Source organism: Rousettus aegyptiacus, unplaced genomic scaffold (genome assembly GCF_014176215.1).
Source record: "Rousettus aegyptiacus isolate mRouAeg1 unplaced genomic scaffold, mRouAeg1.p scaffold_m13_p_16, whole genome shotgun sequence".
In the NCBI taxonomy this organism is placed as follows: domain Eukaryota; kingdom Metazoa; phylum Chordata; class Mammalia; order Chiroptera; family Pteropodidae; genus Rousettus; species Rousettus aegyptiacus.
Window position 1 is genome coordinate 18,128,615 of NW_023416291.1, and position 27,261 is coordinate 18,155,875.

The 27,261-nt window shown below is 39.2% G+C and overlaps 1 protein-coding gene across 8 annotated transcripts in view; it reads left to right on the top strand.

The window, feature by feature from the left end:
• FAM160A1 (family with sequence similarity 160 member A1) overlaps positions 1-27,261 on the top strand; it is a 197,720-nt gene that overhangs the window by 111,961 nt on the left and 58,498 nt on the right. For all 8 annotated transcript variants that reach the window (XR_004954867.1, XM_036233550.1, XM_036233551.1 and 5 more), the window contains 4 exons: positions 1,326-1,557; positions 12,328-12,954; positions 20,858-21,016; positions 22,814-22,900. Coding sequence is in view for 7 of the 8 variants with exons in the window: in XM_036233550.1 (XP_036089443.1) it covers positions 1,453-1,557; positions 12,328-12,954; positions 20,858-21,016; positions 22,814-22,900 (978 nt within the window). In the remaining variant the exon portion in view is untranslated. The remainder of the gene's footprint in view (positions 1-1,325; positions 1,558-12,327; positions 12,955-20,857; positions 21,017-22,813; positions 22,901-27,261) is intronic.

Sequence of the window (27,261 nt, forward strand, 5' to 3'; positions counted from 1 at the left end):
TCCTCTTTTGATATACTTTAATCCTCTTTCATTCTCCTTAAAAACATTTCTTAGGATTATTAATTCTCGTAAGTTTTCTGTTCTAATGTTCTAACATTTTTTAAAGAGACCCTTTAATGTGGAATGGTTGGTCTCCCCACCTCTGCCCCCAAGGGAAGCAATTGTTTTGAATGTTCCTTAATTATTTTCCAGTGTTTAATTTCACTCTCCACAAAAAACTTGATCTTAAGTCTAATCCGAATCATCATCTTCAGCCTCCTTACATTTATTGTTCATAGGAGAAGCAGATGCTCAGTGTTCTCCTGGTAATACCCTTCATATTAGTCAGTTGACAATAGCCATTTTTTGTTTTTCCTTTGACACTGCAAGTCTGGAAATTTTCTCATGTGTTTTGTTTTCCAATGCTCTTATAATTACAAGATAATTACTTTTTTCTGAACTCTCTCCAGTCTGTACACTAAAAAAAACAGTATTTTGAACAGTATCCAGTCCTTTTAGGGGTTGATCAAACTGGGGAGATAACACCATTATCTTACTTCGTTTGCCAGAGGGCCCACACAGCTGCATCATGCTCACTGTACACTCTGTGACCTCAATATCTTTTTTCTCCCTGCTGGGAGTCTGTCCTCGTCACACTTTCTTCATATTTTAGCCACATAATTCATTTGTCATGAGTAAGTGTGCTACCTTGGACTCATACCTAGCAAGCACTATCTTGTTTTTGATGGATTCTTTCTATCTCTGATTTGCCAAGGTTACTTGGAATTCTATTATTTTTCAGAAAATCTACAAACATTAACTTTGTTTGTAGCCACAAAATGACCAAGAATGTTTTCAGTTCCATTATGACAGTCATTGATTAAAAAAATTCAATAATATTGGGCCCAGGAGTCTGGGTGCTGTTTTATAACTACCCTAAGCTGTATCAAGCTATTTATTTCTGTCACTATTAGCTAATGGTTTTTCTGTTTCGGGATGTTTTTAAACTCCATAGATATTGGCATCATAGTTTCTTGCTTGATTATAGAAACTAAATTTGAGTGAGATAGAATTACAATCTAAGGGGTTATGATTGGTGGTAGTGGAGAGAATAAACCCAATAACTGTTTAATTTATGCATGTAGCTTTTATAGCATCATTATTTTATATTTTTAGTAGCAAGACGACAGAAAATAGGGAGGCTTTTAGATTGAGTAGAAATGTCCATTTTGTAGATATTTTATTCTGTGTCAGACTTGGAGAATGTCTATGCTTTGATTTAAATTTAATGGTGTCCTTTTAAACATGAACATAATGAGATTTTTTTTTTGTTATTGTCATTACAGGTTTCAGAAGGTGACAGTGAAATGTGAAGAAGTTACATTTCCAATGTGATACTTGAAAGTTAGTGACCGCTTACCAAATTTTCACGAACATTAAATATGACTTAGAAGCACCGATTTATGAAGGTTTATGATGTCATCGGTCGTGACAGAAAACAAACTGCAGCAGGCTGTGAGCCTGCAAGGAGTAGACCCGGAAACATGCATGATGGTATTTAAAAACCACTGGGCACAGGTAACGTATGCGTTCCGCCTTTTCTGCTGGTCTAGGTAGCCCTGGAGGCCTCCATCACACTGAACCAGGGTTTCCTGTCACTGTGACAGGTAACTAGATTTCCAGAAACATAGGGAGGAAAACACTTTCAGGTAGAAAGAAAAGCAACTTCCTCTTCTTGCTTTCCTAGAATAGGTAGGTAGCTGGTTAAAAACCATGGTTTTTACAAAAGCAGTTAGGGAACGTGTATGTTCCTCAGATGTTTTTAGAAGAGCAGCAGTTGGTCTTAAAGTGACTTGGACATCACTTTCAATATACTGCACTATCCTCTCTTTCCTTCCTCCCCTTGATTTCCATCCAGACCTTATAGTCTAACAATGCTAGGTATTTACCAAGTGCTATGCTGAATATTTAAATGCCCTGTGTCCTTTAATCTTCTCCACAAACCCATAAGGCGGTTTCCGCATTTTACAGATGAGGGAATGGAAAATTATAGAGGTTAAGGAACTTGCTTGAGGCTAACTAATTTGCTTGGGGTTATCTAACTAGTGAGTTTCCAAGCAAGTGCTTCGACCTTGGTCTTGACCTCTGTGCACTAGCATTTTTCGGGCTGGTGGTCCCTGTGAAATGTAAGGAAAGAGGATGGGCTCCAGGTGGTATCTGAATTTGTTACAAGGCTTTATAAAAGTTTTTTTGATTATTCATTTTGACTTCTCTGTGACTCTTCTCTGTTCTGTTTGTGTGGATAATTAAGGGTTGAATGTTCAGAAAATTTATCAGCTCACTCCTTTCCTCAGGGAGTTTACAAGTAGTAAAATAAATAAAATTGGCATTCTTTACTACTTGTCCAATGTTATGTTCCCTAGGTGAGCTGGTAAGTGGCTATTTATGTGACAGTTTTTTAATAACTACCCAGCTCCTTCCTGTGGCCGGAAACAGCACATGGATTAAAACATCGAGCCTGTAAATCACAGCAATTATAGGGGACACAGTTGAGATCAAAGACAAAATCACTTCTGTTTCTGGGTCGTTTGTACTTTGGAGCTCCTTGTTACACTATCCAATGTAAAACTTCCAAAATTTTTTATGCATTTCCCATTTTCTCAGTTTTTACCATTAGAATCTTAATGGGTTGCCTTTGGATATTAAGGGCACATCTGCTTTAGCAAAGGGAAGAAAATAGTTCAGGAGTTTTCCAGGTAATAATTACCTTTGACTTTGCAGTTTTAAAAGGATTTTAAAGCGCTGACTCCAGAGTGGCTTGGTGAACCCCTGAGGGACGTGCCCAACAGGCTGTTGCGTGTGGAAGGAATGTTTTAGAAGGCCTATTTCTAACTTTGTCTTTGAAAATATGTATCAGTTTTGTGTTTATAATGAACATAGTATATGCATATTGTTAGTACTGTATATTATTTTAACTGTGTCCTCATTTAACTGGTAAGAGTGCACAGTCCGACGTTTTGTTTTGAGAGCATTTTCAGCTTCAATCATTTCACTGGGCTGAGGAAGTCTATTGTTCTAATAGGTATTCTTTTCTCTCAGCTCCAGTTTGTTGGTCTATGTGTAAACCTTCGATTGTAACCATTCCTGCTGGGGTATTTGTGATGTGGTCCATTTAATACCACTCTTCAAAGACATGGTATATATCATCACCCTCTTGATTTTATGTAGATGGATCATTTGTCCTTTCAGATTTTGTCCCGGGCAAGCTTTCTCCAAAGCTGTCGGAGTGCCATTAGAATGTCTTAATTCAGGAAGGTGTAAGTACTCCTTGACATTGGCGAAGGAGTAAATATGGGTCCCAGAACCATACTATTCATTTCCATATCCAATGGGAATAACTTCAGCACTGTGAGCACATTTTGGGTTATCTGAAGCATAGCACCTTCCACTTAGTGCAGAAAATGTTGAGTTGAGAGTGAAGATAACTTTATCAGAGGGAGTGGTGTTTAGTTAGTAAACACGGTCTTTCGTAAAGTGAGGACGCTCTTGGTCTTGTTGTTTCAGCCGTTTATTTAACTTTGGGCCCGTTTCTTCTCTCTTTAGTCCTGACTTCTTCTTTTTCATAAGTCTGGAAAATGCCCTCAGTGTCTGTCTACTTCTAAAAGCTCTTGAGGGTCATTCTGTTACCTTTATGAAAAAAATACTAGTTGAAGAAATGCATGTGGCTGTCCATGTGATTATTTGGAGATTTACTGAGTTCAGACTTCAGGTACAGCCCTGTAAGTGTCACAAGTGGGATACGGGAACATGAAAGCCTTGGACTGAGCTTTTAAGCACTGAATCAGCTAATTCGGATGACAGTGTGAAATACATTATTATAAATGAATATGATTGATTACAGGAATTAAGGTAAGGGACTATTGTGGATGGTAATGGCCTGGGAAATGGAAGAAGTAAGATTTGCTAGCTTGGCTGAGTAAAGAAGGTCTTGATGACAGAAACTAAAAAAAAAATATTTTAGAGAAGGGGTATTGGAAACAAACGCTAAGCCTTGGCTTTTTTGGATGGTTAAAAAGTGAGGAAGTCAGGGCAAGGCAGAGATGTGAGGCTGGGTGTGAGGTAAGGAATGAGACCTTTAGCTGATAGGAAAAAATGCTGTTTGTTATTGTGGAGTTTTATACATTAGCACTTCTTCTGTGAGTTGTTCAGGATGATGGCGGATGAAGAGCAGTTGCAGAGGATTGGCAAATGAGCTAAAATCTGACATAAACTCCTATGACTGGTGTAACTGTAGTCCCTGGATTCCCCTGAGGCAACCCAAGAAAACCTGGTAAGAAATGTGGTATAGACAGAACTGGGTGACAACATTTTATCTACTGAAGCATTCCATTAGCTGACAAGTGCAGCATGTTTTAATCCAGGGTGCTTCTGTTTTTTGGAACACTTCGGTATAAATTCAGTATAATTAACATACATTTGACAGGTTCTGTTCTACTCTTTCCTAGTAGCTTCTTTTCCAGACCTTCAGTTAAAAAGCACACTTCGATGGAAGAGGATATCCGCTTGCCCACCTACACTTTGCAGTCTGTCAGGAATAGCTGGTTATACAACCAGCCATTACCAAGGCAGTCCTTGATTCCTGGGGTGTCATGTGGGGAGAGTTTTGAGTGGCCTGGTAGAGGACTTGAGTTTCCAAACTGTCCCCTGGGTCCTCAGGACAGGAATAATTACATTCCTACTAGTGACCCTGGAGTGAACTGGCCTATGCTTCTCACCTGAGATGTCATCTTGCACCGTAAGATGTTAGAACAACAGATCTAAAACCCAGGTCTGTCCGGATCATTTCTTAAGTTGGACATGTCAGTGGCATCAGGCCAGCTACAGACCAGCATCGCACATAGGGTTCTTTTCGTCCTATCTTCTTTCACTCCTCATCTTTCATTTCATCTCCAGAAAAGCAAAATCACTTAGAGTTCTTCGCCAACCCCGTTCCTGGGCAGTGGCATCATGCTATTTCATGCCTCTCTGCCTTGGGCACTTGTTCTTCTTTCTGCCTGGACTCTCTCTCCCCCTGGTTAAATGCCTCTCCTGTGGGACTCATGTGGGAGCATCATTTCCTCCAGGAAATCTTCCTTGTTCCCTTTTATGCTCCCATTCTGCGTTCCAACAGCATCCTGAGTGTTCTTTCACTGTTACACTAACCACTTCTTACTAAAACTACGTGTACAGTATCTTATTTCCAACCTCATTTCAAGCATCTCATGACAGAGGCCATATGTATTTTGCCTACATCTCCAATGCCAAGAATATTGCAGGCATATTATAGATGTTCAACAAATTGTTGAACTGAAAGACAGGAAATATGACATACGATTTTAGAAGAGCTAGGTGACTTAGGAAAGAGCCGTAAGCATACACTAATATAAAACATTTTATAATTTGCTACCAGTAAGATCGGTGGATTTGCATTTAATGATCAGTGATCTGGAGGAGTGTGTGTGTGTATGTTTTTAATTGTTATACTGTGTAAGAAGTGTATAGTGCATAAGAACAATTTATAGTCTGGTAGATTTGTTTTTATGTCTTGCTTTTGCTTCTTTGCTTCTGAATGGAAGAAAGCAAGAGGTAAGAAGCATTGTCTACCAGATAATAGACTATTCAACTATATTACCATGAGAATTAAACCCCCCACACTAGTTTTTCTTGCTGGTGCAGTTGTACTTTGTGAAGCATCATGAACCTCACTCTATTCATTCTCTATCCCCTCCTTTCAAGCACTGAATCGGTATTAGTTGTATACTTAAAGGTGTCTGCTCTTAGAGCCAGGAGAATAGGGATCAAGGGTTAAAAAAATCGGTTGGAAATACATATTTCTGTGTAAGGTAATTGCCTGGAGCTTCTCTCTGCCACCCTCGGTCTGCAAAAATAAGCTGTCATACGATTTTTGTAATATAAGAACATATCAGAGGTCAAGTAGAGTAATGGTGATGGATGAAGAAAAGCAAGTGGGTTTAGTAGTTGTTTTCTTCCCGGAGGGGGTGGGGATAGGAAACACCGAATTATGGAGATCAGTTAAGTCAAATGTCTTTCTGCAGTACTGTAATGAAAATACATAATGTTTTTAGTATCTTTTGTAGAGCTACAAGTAGCCTGACTCTTAGGGCACATATGCATGGATTTGAGACGTGCATTTCAGTCTGTTCCCCATGACACTCATTCTCTTGATCTTTTCATCTTTACTCTTTTGGTCTGTGCCTTGTCATAGACTAATGACAGAGAGAAATTAAGTAAATTCTTTGAGAGATGAAAAGTTGGGAAGTACTAGAGAAGTCTGATTAATCTTCACATCTTAGTAAAGTGATGTTTGTTAACATTTAAGAAAACATATCTCTTTTCTCAGCTTTTCAAGTAGCTCCAAACTTGATAGTAGAAGGTAAAGCAGAACAAAAGCTATTGTTTCTTTAGAAGGCCAAGGCATTAACTTGTTCTTGTGTTAGATTCTCAAGTGGCTGAATACATTGAAATGTCAGCAACTCTTCCACTGTGTACTTGGTGATAAGTTTGTTTTTGCTGCAGTTGAAATTATGGTGTTCTCTGGAATATTACTATATTGATTACTACTCTTAAGTCATTTCCCTAACACTTAAATTAAGTGTGTGCGTGTGTGTGTGTGTACCTAATGTAAGGTTAGTTTATGTTATTTTATTGACTGATGCTCTTACGATGTTTCTGTATTGCAGTAGCAGTAATTATTAGACTGTCTTTGGTCCCAAGGAGATATGGCATGTAAATGTAGCTCCTACTTTATCCTATTTTATCCCAGATTTAAACAAGTCTCTGGAGTTTAGGACTGGAGCTGACATCAACCAATTCATGTGAAAATACACATATTATTATTTTATATTATCTTAATATGAAAAGAAATGGCTCAGTAAGGGTCTCCCATGGGAATAAGTGTGCAAGGAATATCCCAGATTGGAAGACATAGTTATTCAGTAATGAACAGGAACCAGATGGAAACTTTAGTTGTAGTTATTTGGTGCATTAAGTGGAATTTGGTTTAAGATTGCTAAACCCTGACCTTCGTCTGTGTGTTGGAAAATGTTGCTTAGTAACTTGTTTCTTTACACGATGCCACTTTAAATTAGCATTCCAAAGCATTTGGAATTCTGGGTTGTACTCGTGAAATAACTAGACTCTAACCAAAGTAACATAAATAATCATCTATTGACATGCTAATATATATAAGATAGAAAACGATATTAAGATGAAGTCAAGCTAATCGGGGAGAGAAACACTTGTATTTATCATGAAGTGTTTTTTCTGTTTTTTTTTTTTTTTACTTTAAGATTTTAATTTGGGTGGAGGGAGGCCTGGGTGGGGTGGCATGGAAAGGAGCAACAACCCTTTACTGTGCAGCTCAAGTTGTGGAGAAAGGATGAACCGGAGATGCTGGCAGGTTCTGTGGCGGCTCTGAGGTGCAGGCATGTCCTCAGTGGCACGGGGGCCGAAGCACAGATCCACCAGGATGAGGCTCCAGATGCCGCGGGTGAGGAGGGTGCCCAGGCCCAGGATGGAAGTTTCCTGCCCTGATCGTGGTGGTTCTGTAGGGCCCACGGCACACGTTTCTCATAGCAGGTCCCGCACTGATGAAGGGAATCTAGTGGGTCCTTTGTACTCATATTTTTTTCATCATCTCTGGCTTTAATTCCAGGCAAACTGCCTTCTAGTTCTTGCTGTAATTTCCGAGGCTAAGAAGCCCCACAATCTGCCACCTGTAGGCTGAAGAGCCAATGGTTTAAATTCCAGGTGTAGTATAGGGGACTAATGTCCCAGCTCTAAAACAGACAGAGGGAAAGAAAGCAAGATTAATCATTTGTTAGCTTGTGGTGTAAATATGTGATTTATTTAGACCTTATATTCTGAAAGCATATGAGCTTCCTAGAATTTGAATATTTGAAGTTCAGGCCCATTATCATTGACCGATGGAGCCCATCATTGGAGCTAAGGATAGGAGTAGATACTCCATAATGAAAGAAATATGCTACTTGTTCATTTGATTCAGGCCCAATAATCCTCATATTTAAAGTCAAATGACTTTGAAGTTACATTAAAATTTAGCTAGATTGGTCGGATGATGATTTGTATGCCATTGTTCACATTATTGATTTTTTTGTGCATTTTTTCTTTTAAGAATTGTGATAACTTACAAGTGGATCTATATGTGATCTGGGCTCATGATTCACACATATATGTACCAGCTTGTATTTGTTAAAGTTTGTGGATCAACAAATGCCTAACTATGAACAGCAAAATATTTACGGTACTAGATCTCATCTCAGCTGGTTTACTCACTTAATAAGTGTGGTCTTTATCAGGGGTTGATTAGTTTCTTAAACAATACATTCAGCCTAATGAAGTGAACTATTTGAAAAGTGTATTTTGTAAATATACGCTAGTAAAGGAAATATTTGAAAGGTATATTTTGCTTGCTTTCCCTCTTCCCTACTTGGATTCCTTCCTCCAACTTCCTCCAACTCCCTTAATTGTGTTTTTTTGCCCCCCTTGAACTGAATCCCTGAGACTAAGTACAGCTGAGAAGATGCTAGAGCTGGGAAATCTGAAGCAGGGTTCAGAGTGTAAGACAGAGGATATAATCAGAGAATGTGCTAGGCCTGAGGAAGCCACAGTGAACAGCATGGGATCATGATCCATAGGACTGGAAGGTCAGAGAAGACAGCGAAAGTGTGCCGTTGGCAGAAATGAGGGAGACAGGAATATGAGAGTTTGGAGGGCACAAAAGAGAAAAATAAGGAACAGTCCAGATCACATCAGGAATCAGTTTACAGAAATTGAAAGAACTAAGGCACCATTGGGGCAGCAAACTCGGGACACAGAACAGAAGTTCTTTGGCATTTTGGTGCAAGTTGTGCTCTAGCCAAGTAGCGTATTAGGCCTTCTCTGTTGGCATAGGAACCAGGCCCAGGGTGTGGGCCTCCGGAGCCCACTTGTAAAAGCAGGTCATGGGAGTGTCTGCCTGGAAGGGAAAGGGAGGTGGCCTGGGAGGGCCCTGCCACCGCAGGAGAGAGGGTAAGGACATGTGGCAACACAGGCTTAATCAGTGCTTTGCTGGGCATTGTGTATCCCGTGACTCACAGGCCTTGGTTGGAACACACCCATCTTCCAGGCAGCGAAACCACCGTGGCCGGGGCTGGGAATGAGTATAGGGCGCGGCGTGGATCCGCTGCCTTCCAGATCCTGACAAACCTTCTAACTCTGTGGGTCACTGTAGCTCTGTTCTCATGTTTATGGCCCATTGACCCAGAAGGCAGTGTAGAGGAGCTACTATAAACAGGATGAACACGCTTCGGCTTAACAGCTGCTGAACAGTATGCATTCTGTATAAAAATCTCGAGTCTCTTTTTTAGGGTTTTCATAGCAAAAAAAGAAAGGTAGGTCTGTTTACAAAGGAATACATTGAAATAAATAATATAAATGAAGATTAATATATGAGAAAAATAAAGCTTGTGATCATGTAAATAGTTTTGGTATGTGTTACATTTATACATTTTAGATATATAATATTTACATATTATGCATATAATATAAATATCAATTATGAATAAATTTATATTTAGGGATTTCTAAGAATTAGTTTTTTAATTATTGTTTTTAACAGTGTTTTTGGTCCTCTTTTTAGACTTTAGTACAAAATTACTTTGCTTTTGTTTTTATTTATATTATGAAATTAGATAAATTTATAGGAAAGAATAACTAATTAACCTTAAAATCTCATTTATATCTTATGTTAGGGTCGATTCTGCCGAGTAGTTGTCTTCTAATCATGTATCTATTTGTCAATATACTTAGTTTTTAACTTAAATTATTTCATGTATACATTTGCAAGTAATTACATGATTCCCTTAGTGTTTACTTTTAATAGCTTTATTGTAGGGGGATGTAACATTTTGATTATAATTCTTTTATTCTTGACTGAGCCAATAATATTTTTATTTTTCATTATGGAAAATATCATTGGTATGAACATTTTTTAACAAATTATTTTGAGTTGTTTCCTTCAGGCATTTTCCATAAAGTGTGATTAACAAGTCAAAGGGCAGGAACAATTTTATAGCTTCTGTTGCATATTGCCAGATTGTTTTCCAGAAAGATTGAGCTAATTTGCAGTGCCACTATCAGTGTATAATGGACAGCCCCAATTTTAGACAGTTTAGACAGTCTGAGCACACATGCAAAGTATAATTACATTTCTACCCCAAGGCCTAGCTGTATAGATAGCTCTCATAAGTAAACTCAATATGTGGACTTTGAAATTATAGAACTGATAAAACGTGTAGCTAATTCGTTCTTCAGAATGTGGGGCCTTGAAGTTAGGGCTCTTGGGCTGGAGAAATTCTATGTTGAGGTGGAGCCCCCTTTTGGACAAGTGTGGTACTGTGATCCTACTTTGTGAGATGTCCTCACGGCCCAAGCAGCAAAAGACAGCTAGGTCCCTGCATCTCTGCCAGCGAGTATCAGGCCTTCAAGAAATTCTGGACGGCTTCTTGGAGGTTGGGAAGGGTCAGAGTATATAATCAGAGAATGTGCTAGGCCTGGGGAGTCCGGTGTTCAGCGAAAAAGAGGGAATGCCCTGTGGGTACACTGGAGCCACCAGTCACTGAGCCATGCACCTCCTGGGTAGCTGCTAACTGAAGGCCATTCTCATTGACTATGTCAGCTCAAGGTGGTTGGGGCAATTTTTCCCTTTGCGAGAGCATTATTAATTTGATAATGGAAATCGACAGAGATTACAGATTCTGTAGAATTCTGTTCATTTTATAAGGGTGTAACTTACCCGATGTATAAAGGTTCCTGGTTCTGACAAGGAAAAACATAGAGCTTTCCCTGAGAAATAAATTTCCGTCACTGCTTGCATGCATGCTGACATAGCAGTGTAACTTTGCCAGCTTCTTCAGTGACTTGCAAATATTTTGTAACCTAAATACAGATCATGTAACAGCATGTTATAGAACTGGGTGAGGAGGGTACAGCAGAAGACAGACATTTTCTATAGCATGCAACAGAGAATGGCAAAAAGGAACCAAGAAAGTCTTCAGTGTTTCTTTGATTAAAAATCATCATGTGTATTTGTCATAGAAATTCCAGGTCATAAAGTTACATGGAAGTCAAGATATAAAATTATTTTAATTTCCAGGTCCCAAGGTGGAGGTCAGTATTGATGGACAGAGAGGTAGGAAGCATTCAAAGGTCAGCAGTGGTAAAGGAGAGAAATACCAGAGCTGTCACATGGCCTAATTAGGAATTTATTCATTTTCTCTTTTTACTGTCAGTTGGCTTTTTCTTTTTGGTGGCAAAATATGTATAACAAAGCTTGCCCTCTTCACCATTTTTAAGGTTACAATTCAATGGCATTAACTACATTCACAAAGTTCTGCAACCATCACCACGATTTCCAATATTTTTCATTACCCCAAACAGAAATTTCGTACATTAGGGATTTATTTTGCGATTGGTTATCTGGGAACTTTTTCCAGCTTAAAGAAATGCGGAGTCCAAAACTTTCATTTTTTTTAGTCTCAACATGCGCCATATGTTAGGGTCGATTCTGCCGAGTAGGTGTCTTCTGTTCATTAGTTTCTTTTTACCTAATCTTGCATGCTCTGTTGAAGAGGTTGCCCATCCAAGTAGAGGAGGGAAGGATATTGTTCTGTCAAGGGCATATGAGGAACTGTGTCTGCGTGCCCGTGCTGTAATCTCCAAATCAACTCAATTTTTAGGAGAACATAGGTAGTCTTACTTATTTAATGTATTTTAAAGTTTAAAAGCAATATTCTTGACAGTTTAGAAATATGATTTAAGAATGTCATCACCTTGAACACAAAACACAAATCACTGTTTTTTCATTTTCAGTCTTTTTTTCACATTTTTGACATAGTTGATAATGATAGATCTAAGTATGTAAAATAACTTATTTTTTTCATCTAATGCATCACTTAAATTCTTTCATTTTGCTCAATGGTTTTTGTAATAATAGACCCAAGAATGCATGTATCTTAATTTACATAACTATACTACTTTCTTTGACAGTTAAGTTACCAAAATTTGTAACTATTACAAACAAACATCTTCGACCATCTTCTTTCTATAGTTTAATCTCTTCATTTTATTCTCATGAGGGAGAGACAAACGCAGTGATCACACATATCTTGTTGTGGGACATGGCTCTTGTTTTTTTGTGTGTGTGAAGATTTGATACAGTCAGTGATGATATGTTTCTCTCACTATGATAAACATAGGACGGATGACAGATATTTGATTCGGTTACAGGTCGTGAAGATCTTAGAGAAGCACGACCCCTTGAAGAACACTCAGGCAAAATATGGATCCATCCCTCCAGATGAGGCCAGTGCTGTGCAGAATTACGTAGAACACATGCTCTTCTTGCTGATCGAAGAGCAAGCCAAGGATGCCGCGATGGGGCCCATTCTGGAATTTGTGGTCTCTGAGAACATCATGGAAAAACTCTTCCTTTGGAGCTTGAGGCGGGAATTTACTGATGACACGAAAATCGAGCAGCTAAAGATGTACGAGATGCTGGTCACCCAGTCACACCAGCCTCTGCTGCACCACAAGCCCATCCTGAAGCCCTTGATGATGTTGCTGAGCTCTTGTTCCGGCACAGCCACCCCCGCCGTGGAGGGGAAGCTGGTCGTCCTGCTCAATCAGCTCTGTTCCATCCTTGCCAAAGATCCGTCCATCCTGGAACTCTTTTTCCACACAAGTGAGGACCAAGGGGCGGCCAACTTCCTCATCTTCTCCCTTCTGATACCTTTCATTCACCGAGAGGGGACAGTAGGTCAGCAGGCCCGGGATGCTTTGCTTTTCATCATGTCTCTCTCTGCCGAGAACAGCGTGGTGGCCCATCACATCGTGGAGAACACCTACTTTTGTCCAGTAAGTCCCTCTCGTTGCCGTGTTTTCCACTCACTCCTCTTTTCCTCTCTAGTACTAATGATAAATTCTTTTTTAATCCTTTTCAGCAAGTTGTACTTGGCACCTTCTATGGAAAGGTGTTTAAGGGAAATCTTTTGGAGGCAGTGGGGCAGTCTTAATCCAATGCCTTTTGGCTGAGTAGTGTCAGCTCATAATTAGCCAACAGAGGAAACTGTATGTGTTACCACATGTTGGTTCATCTCTGTTGGGTGAGGAACTATTTTAATTTTTCCTAAGAGCACATATGCTGAGTGATTGGTAAGACCTGTACTTGCTGTATTTTTAGCTTTCCAGGTTGACTTTATACCAACGAATCATGGCATGTGGTGAGACCCTTCACAGCTGGTTTCACAAATTAATTTGTTTCTCAGCAAGATAATAACTATAATTATAGATGCAAAGCACTGATTTTATTTTAGAGAATAAATACACATTTACAGTTTGAGATAGCAAGAAAGATTCTACTCTGTATGGTTTTTTAACCATTGTTATGGTAAGAAATAAAGTGTAAGGCCCTTTGCAGATGTTGGAGTAGCCCCAGCCCACTCACAGTTTTAGAAAATAATGGGAGCTGTCTGCGACTCTTACAATGCCTTAGGGCTCTGATTATCTTTTTTGGCATTCATGGTGTTTTTGGAAGAAGGGCTTTTTTTTTTTTTTGGAAAGGGGATTTAGATGACAGATTATATCTTTTTCTGGTTTGTCAGCTATATTGGTTAACAGCTATTTGTATTTTCCCAACTCAGTGAAGTTTCAGTTTATTTCCATTATCTGTTCTTTTTATCTGTCTTCTCATTATATTTCTTTATAAATCATGTTGCCTTAAATATACCTTATTTTACTGGAATAGTGTATAAGACTATTAGGGTTTGTTTGTTTGTTTTTTGAACATACCAGGAAAATTGCCGTAGGTAGATTAGATTAATTGTTAATAAACACTATATGGGTAGCTCTTGACCGGGAGGTGAGGGCACTTGGAGGACATTTTGAAGTGTGTGTGGGGTGTGTTTAGTCATCATAGGGCCATGGGGTGGCTGCGGCGGGAGGGCAACTGGCCTTATTATTCAGGGCCAGGGATGCCTAATGTCCAGTAGTTTGCGGAATGGTCTCTCCAGGTAAAGAACTGACCTGCTCAAAATGCTAATAACAACCCTAAAGTGCTGTGTTTTGCTTTGAGGTTCAAAAGCAGTAGTCTTCTTTATACAACTAAATTCTTGTTTTTACTACTAAACCAGGGTCACCTAGTGTCTGGCATATATTTTTTTCAGTGCAAACAAATGAGTACAATTTTTTTTAAGAACAGTTTTATTTACAAAAATTAAGGGTACCAAGTATCTCTTTTCTGGGTTCTGGCCAATTGAATAAAAAATTTTACAAAGATTTTACAAATGGGCAGTGAAGAACTGATTGCATTCATCTGACCAACATATTAAGTTTCTCTTTCTTTGAGCTCCCTCAGAAAAAAAGTTTATGTTTTAATAAGCTTCTGCCTCCACAGCATTGCCTATATCCAGCTCCTCCACTTCGTTCTCATTCCTACCACTGTTATTTCTAGACCCTAATGTGTCTCCCTACTTTCCCAGCATTTCCCAAACTCACCCATCTTACATCATCAGATTAAACTTCTAAAAGAATTCTGATTTTGCTGTGTTATTGCTTGGATTTCTTCAAAAGTGCTCCGTACTGGACATAGTGTTTGTGGTAGGCAGAATAATGCCCTCTAACCTACCAAAGCTGTTTACATTCTAATCCCTGAACCTATGAACATTGCTGATAAGAGACAGAGTCAGCATTTGAACCTGGGCAGTCTGACTTAAGGACCCATGTGTGTAACTACTATCTTGTGCATAAATAACATCAAGATCTCTTATAAAGCAGCAACCATAAAGAAAAGACTGGAACTAAGAATGAAAAACACTTATTGTGAGAAGAAATTTGCAACACGCATAACTACAACTGATCGGTACCCAAAATACACAAAAATATTTGTAATGCTACAAATTAAAAGAAAATGACAAAACAACACATTAAAAAAAAAACAGGAAAATATATGAATAGGCAATTTCCAGAAGACACGCAAAGCCAATAAACATATGAAAATATTCTCATCTTCCTCACATCAAAAATGCAAATCAACACACAATAAGACACCAGATAATGCTCATCAGAGTGGCTAACTGTTAGATATTTGATAACACCAAGTATTGTCAAGGATATGGAAAAACAGAAACTCTTGAGATATAAATTGATACAATAACTCAGAAAAGTAATATGGCAATATTTAATAAAATTTGAATATTTGCATACCATGTGATTCTGCATCTTTACTCCAGATATCTGCCCTAGGGAAATCTAGCACATGTTTGCAAGGATACATGCACAACGATATTCAATAGAATTGTGATTTGAGGAAGAGAAAGACATATATTAAGGGAAAGATAAACTGATCTACATCAATGGAGTCCTACTCAGCATTCAAAATGAACAAATCATATGTATTAGCATGTAACTATCTGCATGTGCGACTACCTATAAGTCTAAAAACATGATAAGTAACAAAAGTAAATAGCGAGATGTTACACGTAGTATGTCAGTATTTACATAAAATTTCCATAAAATTCTAAGACACAAAATCTTTATGCTGTCTTTTGGATACATATGAATACAGTAAAAGTACAAACACAAGTACAGGAATAATACGTACTAAATCCAAGACCGTGCTTGCTTTTGGGGGTGAAGGAAGGAGAGGGGTGGTGATGGGGTTGGTGTAGGGTTTAGTTCTATTTGTTGTTTTGTTTTTTGAAAAAAAATAGAGGCCTTGAAGAAATTATGGCCAAATACTAAAATCCGTTCAATCTTGGGCATGTTACGTTTTGTGTGTTTATAATATTTCATACTTAAATATTTAAATTTGTTAGGACTAGAATGGAGCATGTTTTTAATGTTTATATTTCCACTTAGAAGCAGATTTCACTGAGTAGTTGCTTTTGTAAAACCGTGTTTTAAAACACTACACAGTCCATTAAAATTGGAGGAGAATCAACATCTCCAGCTGACCTTATTTGCTAGAATGGAACAGTTTTGTGGTGTTAAGCTGCCTCCTCAGGGTAGATCCCATAATCTCCTTTGTACCCAGTTTTCTATAATTACATCTGACAACATAATTAAGAAAAAAAAAAGAACCTCTTTATGTCGAGTATAAAGCATACTCTGTTAACCAACCGGCAAAGGACCACAATTGACAAAAAGATTTCTCTAATTAGTATGATTGTCAAAGTGTGTTAACATCAGGCTTTGGGAAGGGTAATGACTCTTTCAGGAAATTGGACCACTTTTGGAAACTTTTGTTGTTGTAGTTGATAGGAAGAGCTTGCTGGTTCCACTGCCTCTTCTCTTGAGATGTGATTTTCCAAGAGGGAGAATGAGGATACTGTAGGGAACAATTCAGTGCCAACAAATGACTCTTTTTTATATTGTTTCAATCAAATATTGATAATTAAGCCCTGAGACATTAAATATTGGCAAAAGTAGAAAACAGCCTATGCACAAATTAGGAAATGCAAATTGATACAAGCAACTTCTAGGTATGCAACCGTAGTTAGAAAGTTATGTATTCTGCATCTAAAATTTATGAGGCTTTTTATTTTGGCAAGGTGTATCAAATGGTCCCCACCAGGTGTTCTGCGGCTAGCTTCAGAATAAAGCCATCTGCTAAAAACCTTTCTGTTTTCGCTGACATTAATGGGGTACTGCTAGCTGTTCACAATAAAGATGGACCTTCCCCGACTTGTTCAGTGCTCCGTACGCGCCGTCTTTCTCCCCGACTGGAAACGTCGCTGTGTGAAAAACATGATGGCCATCTCTTCACATGCGTTATTTTCTTTAATTCTCGCAGCCACTCAGAAGAAACCGAACCTTAGAAGCCTTAATGACTGTCTGTAAATGGCAGTCAGGTTCACAACCTTGTTATTCTGATACTAAAACCCATTGTCTCAGCAACTACCATGCTATGCTGCTGTCAAGGAGTGGTTCGCTTTTTAAATCATCTATTGCTATTCTTTTAGTTGTATATGGTGATTAGTTTCTTGTAAAGAGACTTTTTTAAGAGAAGATAAAAATATTGGGTTAATACTTAATGTGTCGGGAATAAATATGTTTTATAATTACTTTTATATGATCAGGATCAAAAAAGCCTGAAATAGTAGACGGGCATTTTTTTATTTTTTAATAAGTTGTTGAATGTCTATGTATTTTTTAATTTTTAAGTTAAAAACGAAATGTAAAAGTGAATAGATTTGTTTTAAAAGCACATAGATCGTGCCCCTAAACTCTTAGGAAAATGATCTGCAAACCCGTCGTTGCCTCTCCTTTTCCCGTGTGCCCACAGCATCCTCTGTATCCTCGCGTGTAACGACTGTCATTCTTTCACTTATTAGTTGATCGTCTGTCTTCTCCATCTCACCTGGTCTGACTCGTTCACTGATCTTCCCCCGGCACCAGCCTGACATGCTGCCTGGACCATAGCCGTTGTTCTAGAAATAGATGTGAGTTAGATGAATGAATCTGGACTCTAAGCAAAGGCTGAGAATGGAGGATATAAATATAGAGCAGTAAAGATTTGGGATCTTGCTCTTAAGACCACGTAGTCCTCTTTATTCTGCAGAACGTTTTCTTATGCGTCCCTTTGCCTAAAGAATATCGCGGAGACATTGTCTAGCTCTACTTAATAGTGATGAGAGCCCAGCAGGACTCCATGTCCGGTTATTACGCTGCCCTGTCCTATATGGGCAGCCTTCTATTCGCACCTCAGCCATGCCCTTTCAAGAATACTTTTTCTTTTTTTTAAAGTGAATATTAGGTATGTGTTATTTTTAATTACTGCCACTGATGTCTATAATTTGAAGATTAATGTTGCTGTAATTATATTGATATACTAAATAGTTATTCCCAGCTTTTTAGTCAGACAAATTAAGCCTGTCTTTATGAATTCATCTTCAAAGCCTCAAAGTAGTTAAGGAATCAGGAGTATGCAGAATTAAAGCCTTTGTTCTGTGGTTAATTTAGCATGAGTTAGCAAATGTAATTGGTTTTAAAAATGTGGCATCAAGGTTAGATTTCCCTTGAAGGAGAACTTTTGGTCTCTGTTCTCTCTTGGCAGAGGTTTCTAATTTATTACAGGCAACTCACTTGGGTCATGTTCAAAACTGGAATTAAAGTGATTTGTTTGGGTATGTTGACAAGGAGTTAAGTACTTTAAATAGGGGACATTCTCCTTTGGGACCACAGATGCCTTGATTTTGAAAAAGAGATAAATGCACTATCTTGTTTATTGTTACATTTCTTGTACTTACCATAGTACTTGGCCTGAAGGTGCTTAGTAATTCTTCTTTAACGAGTGAGTGAATGAATGAGTGAATTAAGGTCACTAGGAAACAGAACAGAGAACTACATATAATTTTGTTTTTCTAATATTGAAACGGTTCATCTGTTTCTCTCGCCGCCCTCCCTACTCCTCTGTAGACTCCAACTCCACATTATCCCCACCCCTCCCTTCCCACGGCATCGTCTGGTTTCCCTGTGCTCAGACCTGCAGGTTGTCGTTCCCCAGGCCAGGCCTCTGCTCTGCTCTTGAGCTGGATGTGTTGTTCATGGGAAGTACTGCTAGCATCCGAAACCATAACAGACTAGGCAAGTCACCGTCACCTCCACTGTGGCCTGGACTGAACAAGTCAGACGAGGCGAGATGGAGAAGACAGCCAGTTCACTACTGAGCGAACGCATGACGGTTGCTACACAAAAGGATGCAGAAGGTGACGTAGGAACACGGGGAAAGGGAGACAATAAGCAGTTTATAGATAATTTTTCCAAGTTCGACATACCTGGACCCACACCTTCTTCTGAATTTCTGTTTCTAATGCCAGGCACTGTGGATTATTTTGTTGTATCTCACCTGTCTCAACCTCCGTTTCTTTTCCCTCTGGTCTGCATGGCTTGAGGTACCGCCTATGTATGGATGGTTCCAGATCTCCATCTCTACTCCAGATCCCTCTCCTAAGCATCAGCTGCCTGCTGGGCTCTCCCCTGGGATGTCTCTCAAGCTCTTTATCCTGACATACAACACCCTGCAGGATCTGACTCCTGCTTACCTCGCCAGGCGATTCCCACCTCTAATTCCGCACACCGATAATACTGTACTTCCTGGAAGATGCCATCATTACCTTTTCCTTTGAGACATCCATCCTCTGCTTTAAATATTTTTTCTTCCAACACATTTTCTGGCTAACTACTGTTCATTCTTCAGCAGCTTGGACATCACTTCTTCTGAGAACCTTTCCTGCTCCAACGCCCCCACCCCCAAGTCTGAGTTAAGGACCTTTTGTATATCCACAGCACCATGTATCTTATATTGCATATTCTGAACATTTTTATACTATTGTAATTATCCATTCATCTCTTCTTAGACAGGCATCAATGAATACTTCGGTGTTTCTTTTCTGGGCCTAATTTAGGATTGACTGTTTTCTTGAATGTTTTCATCCCATTGAGTCCCTTATAACCTTAGGTTGACCATAGAGGAATGCCTTTTCTTTTGTCATCATTTTTACTTGTAAATTAACCAAAATTAAAGTTGTCTACCTGATTTTAGACCAAGTTATATTTACACTGGAAAAAAAAAAACCCCTGTTAAAACGATATATTGATGAGACCTTTTATAGATAAGTTCCTTGCGTCTGTTCTGGGTCACGCTTGTCCACCCTTTGCACGTCTGCCAGATCGGCATCTCTAAGTCACTGTTCAGCTAGCACCACTTCCCCTGGAAGACCTCCCACACTGGGAAATTTATTGTTTCTCTTGCTCTTACACTCCACAAGATAAAATCAACAGGTACTCAGCACAAGTGTGTTCATTTTCTACCTTTCTATCTCTGTTAAAGGCATCATCGTTTTCTGAACAGCCAAGCTGGATAACACGACAGTTCTGAGTCCGCATTCAGCCTCACTTATTAAGCCCAGACGCTGTCAGTTTCATTTTAGGAACAGTACCGAGGGAGGAAGTAACTTCCATGAGCTTTGGATTAATAGTGGATCGATAGATGTCTTAGATCACCCTCACTTGTACCCTACATGTGAATCTCAAATTTTCTTCCTCCTCTCGTTTCCTACTGCCAATGCTTCAGTTTAGACCCAGTTTAGCTCTGTTTGAATTATTGTCATCATATCTAAATGACCCATGGCCCCAGGTCTTTCTTCTAGTTATGATTTGTAAAGATCGGATTAGAGTGCTTTCTAACCTGTAAACATGTGTATGCTAGTCATGACCTTTAACATGTCTGCAGGGATCTTTCTCATAGAGCCACTCATGGTTCTTGCCTGTGATATCTTCTGCCGCGAACCACCTCGGTCCAGGGCTTCCTCCTGGGGCGGAAGTGCCTTCTTAGACTGCGGTGTGTGCCTTCTCTGTATTTGCACTCAGCGTATTGCACTGTAACGCATTGATTATGAGTTTGCCCTTGTCCTGCACACCTTTGGGGCAAGAATCATGTTTTCTTCATCTTTGCGTGTGTCTCCCTCACTCCCCCCACCTCTAGCTCATCATATGCTTGCTGCATAAGAGACACATATCAGCCGTGTATGGATTAGACAAATCCCTTGGGTGCTGCTGGTCCCTCTGCTGAAGTTGTTTTTCCCAACTGTCTCTACTTGTCGAATCCCCTCCCTAGCTAGCGGATACCCTTGAATACTTTAATACCTTGCCACTTGAAGTACGGTCTTTGGACCAGCGTCATTGGCTTCACCTGGGAGCTGTTAGTTGCAAGTTAAGAACTTTGGACAAGAGTTGATTACATTTTTACTTCTGAACACAGGTCCTTGCAACCGGGCTCAGTGGTCTCTACTCTTCCCTGCCTACAAAGCTAGAGGAGAAAGGCGAGGAGTGGCACTGCCTCCTGCGGGACGACTGGCTCCTTCTCCCAGCGCTGGCCCAGTTCATGAACTCCCTGGAGTTTTGCAATGCGGTCATCCAGGTAGAGCACAACAGAGGGCCCCTTCGTTATGGTCCATTCAGAGTACAAGCACTGTGAAGTATTAGTTCATAAGCATTACCTTTTTTACTTTAATAAATGTTTATGGAATATTGATGCTTTGCTTCAAGCATATAGAATGTCCTTGAATGAGGAAAAATGTTAGTTTATGGATTTCTGAAAAGTTTTAATTGAGAAAAAAAACACTAGATTTTCTTTATCTTCTTTATAAAAAATGTTAATTCTGTTTTGATTATCCACTTAACTATCAAAAATAAGTTCAATGCCTGACTCATTAAATAGATATTTTTAGGCTTCTAAGTACTCCAAATTACACCACTTTTATTTCAAGGTCTTTTTAGGCGCCTACAAAGGAAAACACTTTATTTTGCTTAATGGTGCATACTACATAAAGAATATTCTTATCCCAATTGAATTTAGAAGAAGTTAACCATCTTAGCAACACAAAATAAATTTGCTTTGAAATTGCCCTGCTTCAGGGGGAAAAATTAACAGCCCCTGAACTCTATCTAGTATGTTTAGCTTTTTGATTAGATTTTTACTTTCAGATTTCTTGTTAATGTTTTCACTAAAAATCAGATTTCATATACATTGAAGGATATAGTAGGTTTTCATCAAAAATGTTTTATTTCTATACAGCATACATATCACCTTAAAGTTGGATTTATTAAGAAATCAAATTTTCTTTATAGTGATTTTAAGGTGAAAAATGTTAGTTATAATCTGTTTATCTACCAAATAAAGAAATAGCTTCTGGAAAAAATGCAAGTAAATTACTTTGGTTCCCATCTCATTTTTATTGCCAAGTCAAAGAAGTTTTATTTATATGTAAGGTAAGTGGATTACATCTTAAGTTATTTTTTCTTTAATTTTAGAGTCTATCAACATTTCCTTGCAGAAGTGTGTGGAAATAGATGGAACTATTAGTTTCTTCCCAATTGTACACAGAGAAAGATTATTAGTAATTTAAAGATCTAGCCTCACTTTCCTAGAAATTGCTTTTTATTTGATTGTTTGACTTCCTTTTTTTTTTTTTTTTTTTTAAAGTAAAGCTGGCAGGCATGGTTAAGAACAGAGAAATGATATATTTCATACTATCTTTTGAAATTGAGGCCATATTACTTTTAAGATTGTTTTGTTTGAGGATACTATTAAAATGATTACTTATAAAAGATATTAGTAGGGATTATCCATGCTAAATACATTTTGCAAATCAAATATAGAACGTGTTGTACTTCTGGTAATGTTTTTTGCTTTCGAACAGGAGCTATTTTTTATGAAAAGATTTTCTAAGTGCCTTCCTCTCAGTAAAATGAGTAGCAGAAAAGTACACCATCAAAATGAGAGAATTCTTCTGGTAGCAAAATAAATGTATTTAATTGCCCACTTTGACTGTTACATTCTTTTTTTTTTCTTTAATTAGTCACAAGTTGAGATGGGATATAGATGAAATTATGAGGCAAAAATTATACTTTCCAGTTTGTTCATTTTAATTTGAGTCCATGTACATATTCAGTCTATTGTCTGTTTTTTTTCAAATGGAAACGTAAAATTTCCAATTTTTTAAAATTTGAAAGCTCAAGATGTTTATACTGGATAAACCATCTGCAACAATTGCACTGCGTTTTGAAGTCTGAATTATTCTTTTGGCCATGGAATTAATGGCCAAAACTTGGATTTCCTTTTTGAATTCAGGATGTACACAGAAATGTTTGATTTTTAAGAAGATCTAAAGATTGAATTTTTTGTCTTTTTCATGACTACTTGTTTTTCTCTTAGGTGGCTCACCCCTTGATTCGTAATCAGCTTGTAAATTATATTTACAATGGGTTCTTGGTACCAGTCTTGGCTCCTGCTCTCCATAAGGTCAGTGATTGGCTGATGTAACCTTTTATCTGTATTACAAACAGATTTAGAAACTGAGGAAGGTGAACACGGTGCAATCGACTTGATCGTGACTTCAGCCTTATTTTTCTTCTCGTTCCGTCCATGTTCCTTAGCAGTATCAAACACAGACCTTAACAATGGCAACAGCTTAAGTCTGATGGGGATCCATTTGGTGTCAGAATATGGCATTTTGAATGTCAGGTAAGGTAGTCTAAACTAGGATTGGCAAATAGACTGACTCTTGTGCCTGCGTCAGTTCATGGGTAGTGGCTACTTGGAATTCTCTGTTATGCTGTCCTCTAAGGCCAAGTCTGCCCTAGAGGGTGCAAGGTTAACTACGGATGTGGAGAAAGGCCAGTGGTAGCACAAGTCCCATGATTTGCCAACTCTTAGAACATACTTCTTTATTATAACAACTTCGTGACAGTAAAATTTAAAGTGGAGCCAAGTTAAAGTCCCATCAAGGGTTGGCTGTCTCATTAACACCGCTCTGAATTCCTTATGTCAGTCTCATTTTGTGTAACATGTCAGCTGATAGCTTTTCCATTATGAGCTGTCAGGAGATACCCGTGGACCTAGAATTCTTAATTTTAAGGCATTTTTTCATTAAATAGACACATACATTAATTAGTTCAGAGGCTCTCTCTCTGTCATGTTATTGGAGTTGCCAGCGCCGGTAGGGAGGGAAGCAAGGAACTACTTATCACATGTTTTTTGATGGAATACCCACTTTTCCGCATTTGGACGTTCCATTTCCATGGGCTCCCATTTTACAGAATCTAAGATTACCTAAGTATGGCAACTTTGAAGCCTGGCTGTACATGCTGATGAGAGTTCTAGTTTAGAGCTGCAGGTCTTGAATGAAGATGTTTATCTCTTACCATTTTAGTGCCTTTTGAGCACAGTGGGAATATTTTTCAAAACAGGGTGCTCGATTTGATTAGGATTTTTGTGTTACTTCCAGGTTCAAGAGGTAATCTTGGATGTGGTTTGACATCAAAGTACTGAGATTTCCAGGTTGTCTTAGTGGTTTATGGGCACAAAGGGACCAGTCTTTGAAATTTAAAATGTCTTGTAAAATATGGAACATGTCTTTGGAAAATACAGGCCTGGTATTTGTTCCCAGGTTGTCCTTCTGCAAGTGTTTTTCTGTTTTAAGGGTGGAGTTGATGTCTTGCCTCGAAGGTCTCTAAACCTCTGCATGGAGGAATTTTCCTCTACGAGGAATCCAACAGTGCTAGTGAAATTTGGGGGCAGTGATTATCCATATACTCTCTCCCACATTTAGTCTTCTTCCACATTTATTCCCATGCTTTTCCTCATTGACTAGTCGATATTAAATAATTTCCAAGGTCATTTTGTAATAGCTATGATTATAAAATTATTATTTGTTCAGGATTATTCTAATTAGCCCACCTTAATGCCACAAATATTAATGACAACTCTTTACCCATAGTCGAGGATGAGATCGACCTAAGAGAGCTGCCGTGAGGATCTGCCTGGTTACTCTCTGCTGCTTCTTCCTCACACTCATCATCGATGGAATTCACTCATTAAATGTGCATTAACTCGCTTAATGCCTGCGTCCACGATGGTTTTCCTGCTTCTTAGTGGGTAGAGTTCACACCTGTTTTGTTCACTGGGGTATCTCCGGTGCTAAACATAGTGCCTTAGACTCAGAGGTTGAATAAGCAGTGCACAAATGGAATGATGTTTGTTAAAGTGCCAATCAGAGCGTTTGCACTTAGGACATCCCCAGACAGGGGTTCGTAGAGGATAATAATAGCACTTTACATATATTAACGAATATTGTTCTCGGGCACGTCCATAACTTAAATGTGAGATTTTTAAAATGATGAAGTTATTTTCATACATGCTTATTGTTAAAAAAAAAAGGGTCAATATTGAATATATAAATGCAAAGTGAATATTAGCAATTAGATTTGAATTTCCAATTTCTAATTAAGTTTCCTTAACTTTTGACCATTGCAGACCATTTCTCCCAGGGTTATTGAGTGACTAGGGAGAATATTTCCTTTTTAAGTCGTCTGTCTTCCTGCTCTTCATCTTTCATTGTTTGTGTTTTTATCATTTAGAATTAAAAGCTTAGGAAGGAAGCAGGGCAAGGGAGAAGGAGAACAGCCTCTCCCTCAGTGGTTAATGCAGAAAAGAGCCTTTCATGCAGGGAAGACAGGGATTCAGAGGCAGGTGAGGAGAGACGGCTGGTACTGGGTGTCTCTTGAGGAGTTCCCAGTGATAGCAGGCACACCCTATATCCCCGTATCCTCTCCTTTGATGTGGGAAAGGATACCTGGGAGTCTCCACTGCAGGGGCTCTTGTCCTTAATTTTCATATCCCGGGTCCCTTGCCTTAACACAGGAGCCTTGTTTAATATCCTAAGTAAATTTCCTTTGTGTACTCTCTCGGCTCCCAGTTTATGTAAAACATTCTAGTTACCTGCCATCAATGTAGACAGTTTTCAGAGGCAAACTTAGTCTATCTCAAAAATAATACAAATGCATACTTTAAAACTTGCCCACATCACAATCAATACTCACAAACACTATTTCCACAGCACTTCTTAACCAGAGATAGTCATTTCAGAGGATTGTGGGTAGTAAAAGGTGGGGAGTGGGGGCGGGGAGCTGCTTGGGAAGTGAAGATCTCTGTCTTTCCTCTCCCCACCCTGTGTGTATAGTAAATGCTGCCTCCACAAGTCGCTCTGCTCTGTGCTTTCTTCACCCAGTGCTGTGGGATGGCCGTTCCTCTTTCTGGATTAATACAAAGACGTATCTGTTTTTCGTTTTTGCTTGTTTTTTAAATAGGGCTGCATTGCTTTCTTTAGCGTGACTGTGTAGGTCCAGAATCCCCTACCCACAACTCCAAAATTCAAGAAGCTCTGAAAACTGAATTAAAAAAAAAAAAAATTCACGCGGTAGCACAATTTGCTTGTTTTTTAAATAGGGCTGCATCACTTTCTTTAGCGTGACTGTGTAGGTCCACAATCCCCTACCCACAACTCCAAAATTCAAGAAGCTCTGAAAACTGAATTAAAAAAAAAAAAAAAATTCACGCGGTAGCACAACCCAACCTTGGTTTAACACATTTGGAGGCAAACCCATATCTGCACTGCTTCGAGGCTGTTTTTATCTCACTCGTGTTAATATTTGTGTGTTGCGTAATATTTGTACGTTTGTAATGTATACGATTATAGAGTTCTGTTCTAGACCTGCCGGGTTATGTCAGATATGGCAGGTGTTATATCACTTTTCTAAAATATGAAGTTGAAATTCCAAAACACCTGGTCTCTAGGGTTTTAGATAAGGGGTTGACAGCCTATTTTGGATGCTTAGAAAAGGATCCATTTTGGGAGGCAGGTTAAAATCACACTTTGTAAAAGTCATATTCAAGAAAATGATGCCATGTTAATATAGGTCATGTAGGAATTAGGTCGAGCCATAGATACGGACATCATGTTGTGCAAAAATGGTTATTTTTGGCTTTAGATTAATGAGACTGCCCTTATCCATCAAGAGCTAATTCTGTTGTCTCTCTATGTTTAATTTATCAAAGCTAAGTTTTCAAGGCTGGATATTCATTGGTATGGTCCCGTTAGTCTGGGTTCTCAGTGGAGTGGGTACCCAGATAAGATTAAATGTGCAAGGATTTTGCTGGGGGAAATGCTGGTGAGAGAGAAAATAGGGAGCAAGGTGGCGGGGGTGGGGGGGTTTGGGAGAGCCATCAGACCGCAGTGCACGTCTCACAGCACGTGGAGGACTGGGGGTGTCCCAGACCGTAGCGAGGGGACCTGCGTCTCCTAGGAACAGGTCTGCCCCAGTATCCCCGCTGCGCTCAGTCGTCGGCTGTGAGTGGCCCGTGGGGGGTGCGGTGAGGGTTTCAGTGCAGTCACGGGGCCCGGGCTCACATCAGTGAGGCTTCCTGTGGCTGGAGGTCTAAGGGGCGCGTTCCCATGGCCACCACATGCTGCCACGTGGTCGACTGATTTCCACGGTTATCCTGGCTGTAGATGTAGAAGAGGGAGACGTCTATATTTGCTTAACGTGTAGACCTCCTTCCTTCGTGTAGCATGTTCGGGGGTTCAGATGCTCCCCTCGTGCAGGGGGGCATTTTGATCAGGATTAGCTTGACTAAATAACTAATTGTATCGGTCACTATGATTGCGCTGCAGGCACAAACGACGCCAACATCCCAGGGGCCGTAACAACAGCTGTGTGTGTTTTGTCCGTCTGGGGCTGGGGAGTGAGCAGCGTGTAGGTAGCTTTGCTCCATGGTTTCCTCACTCAGGGTCCAGGTCGATAGAGCCTTTGCCATTCAAGAGT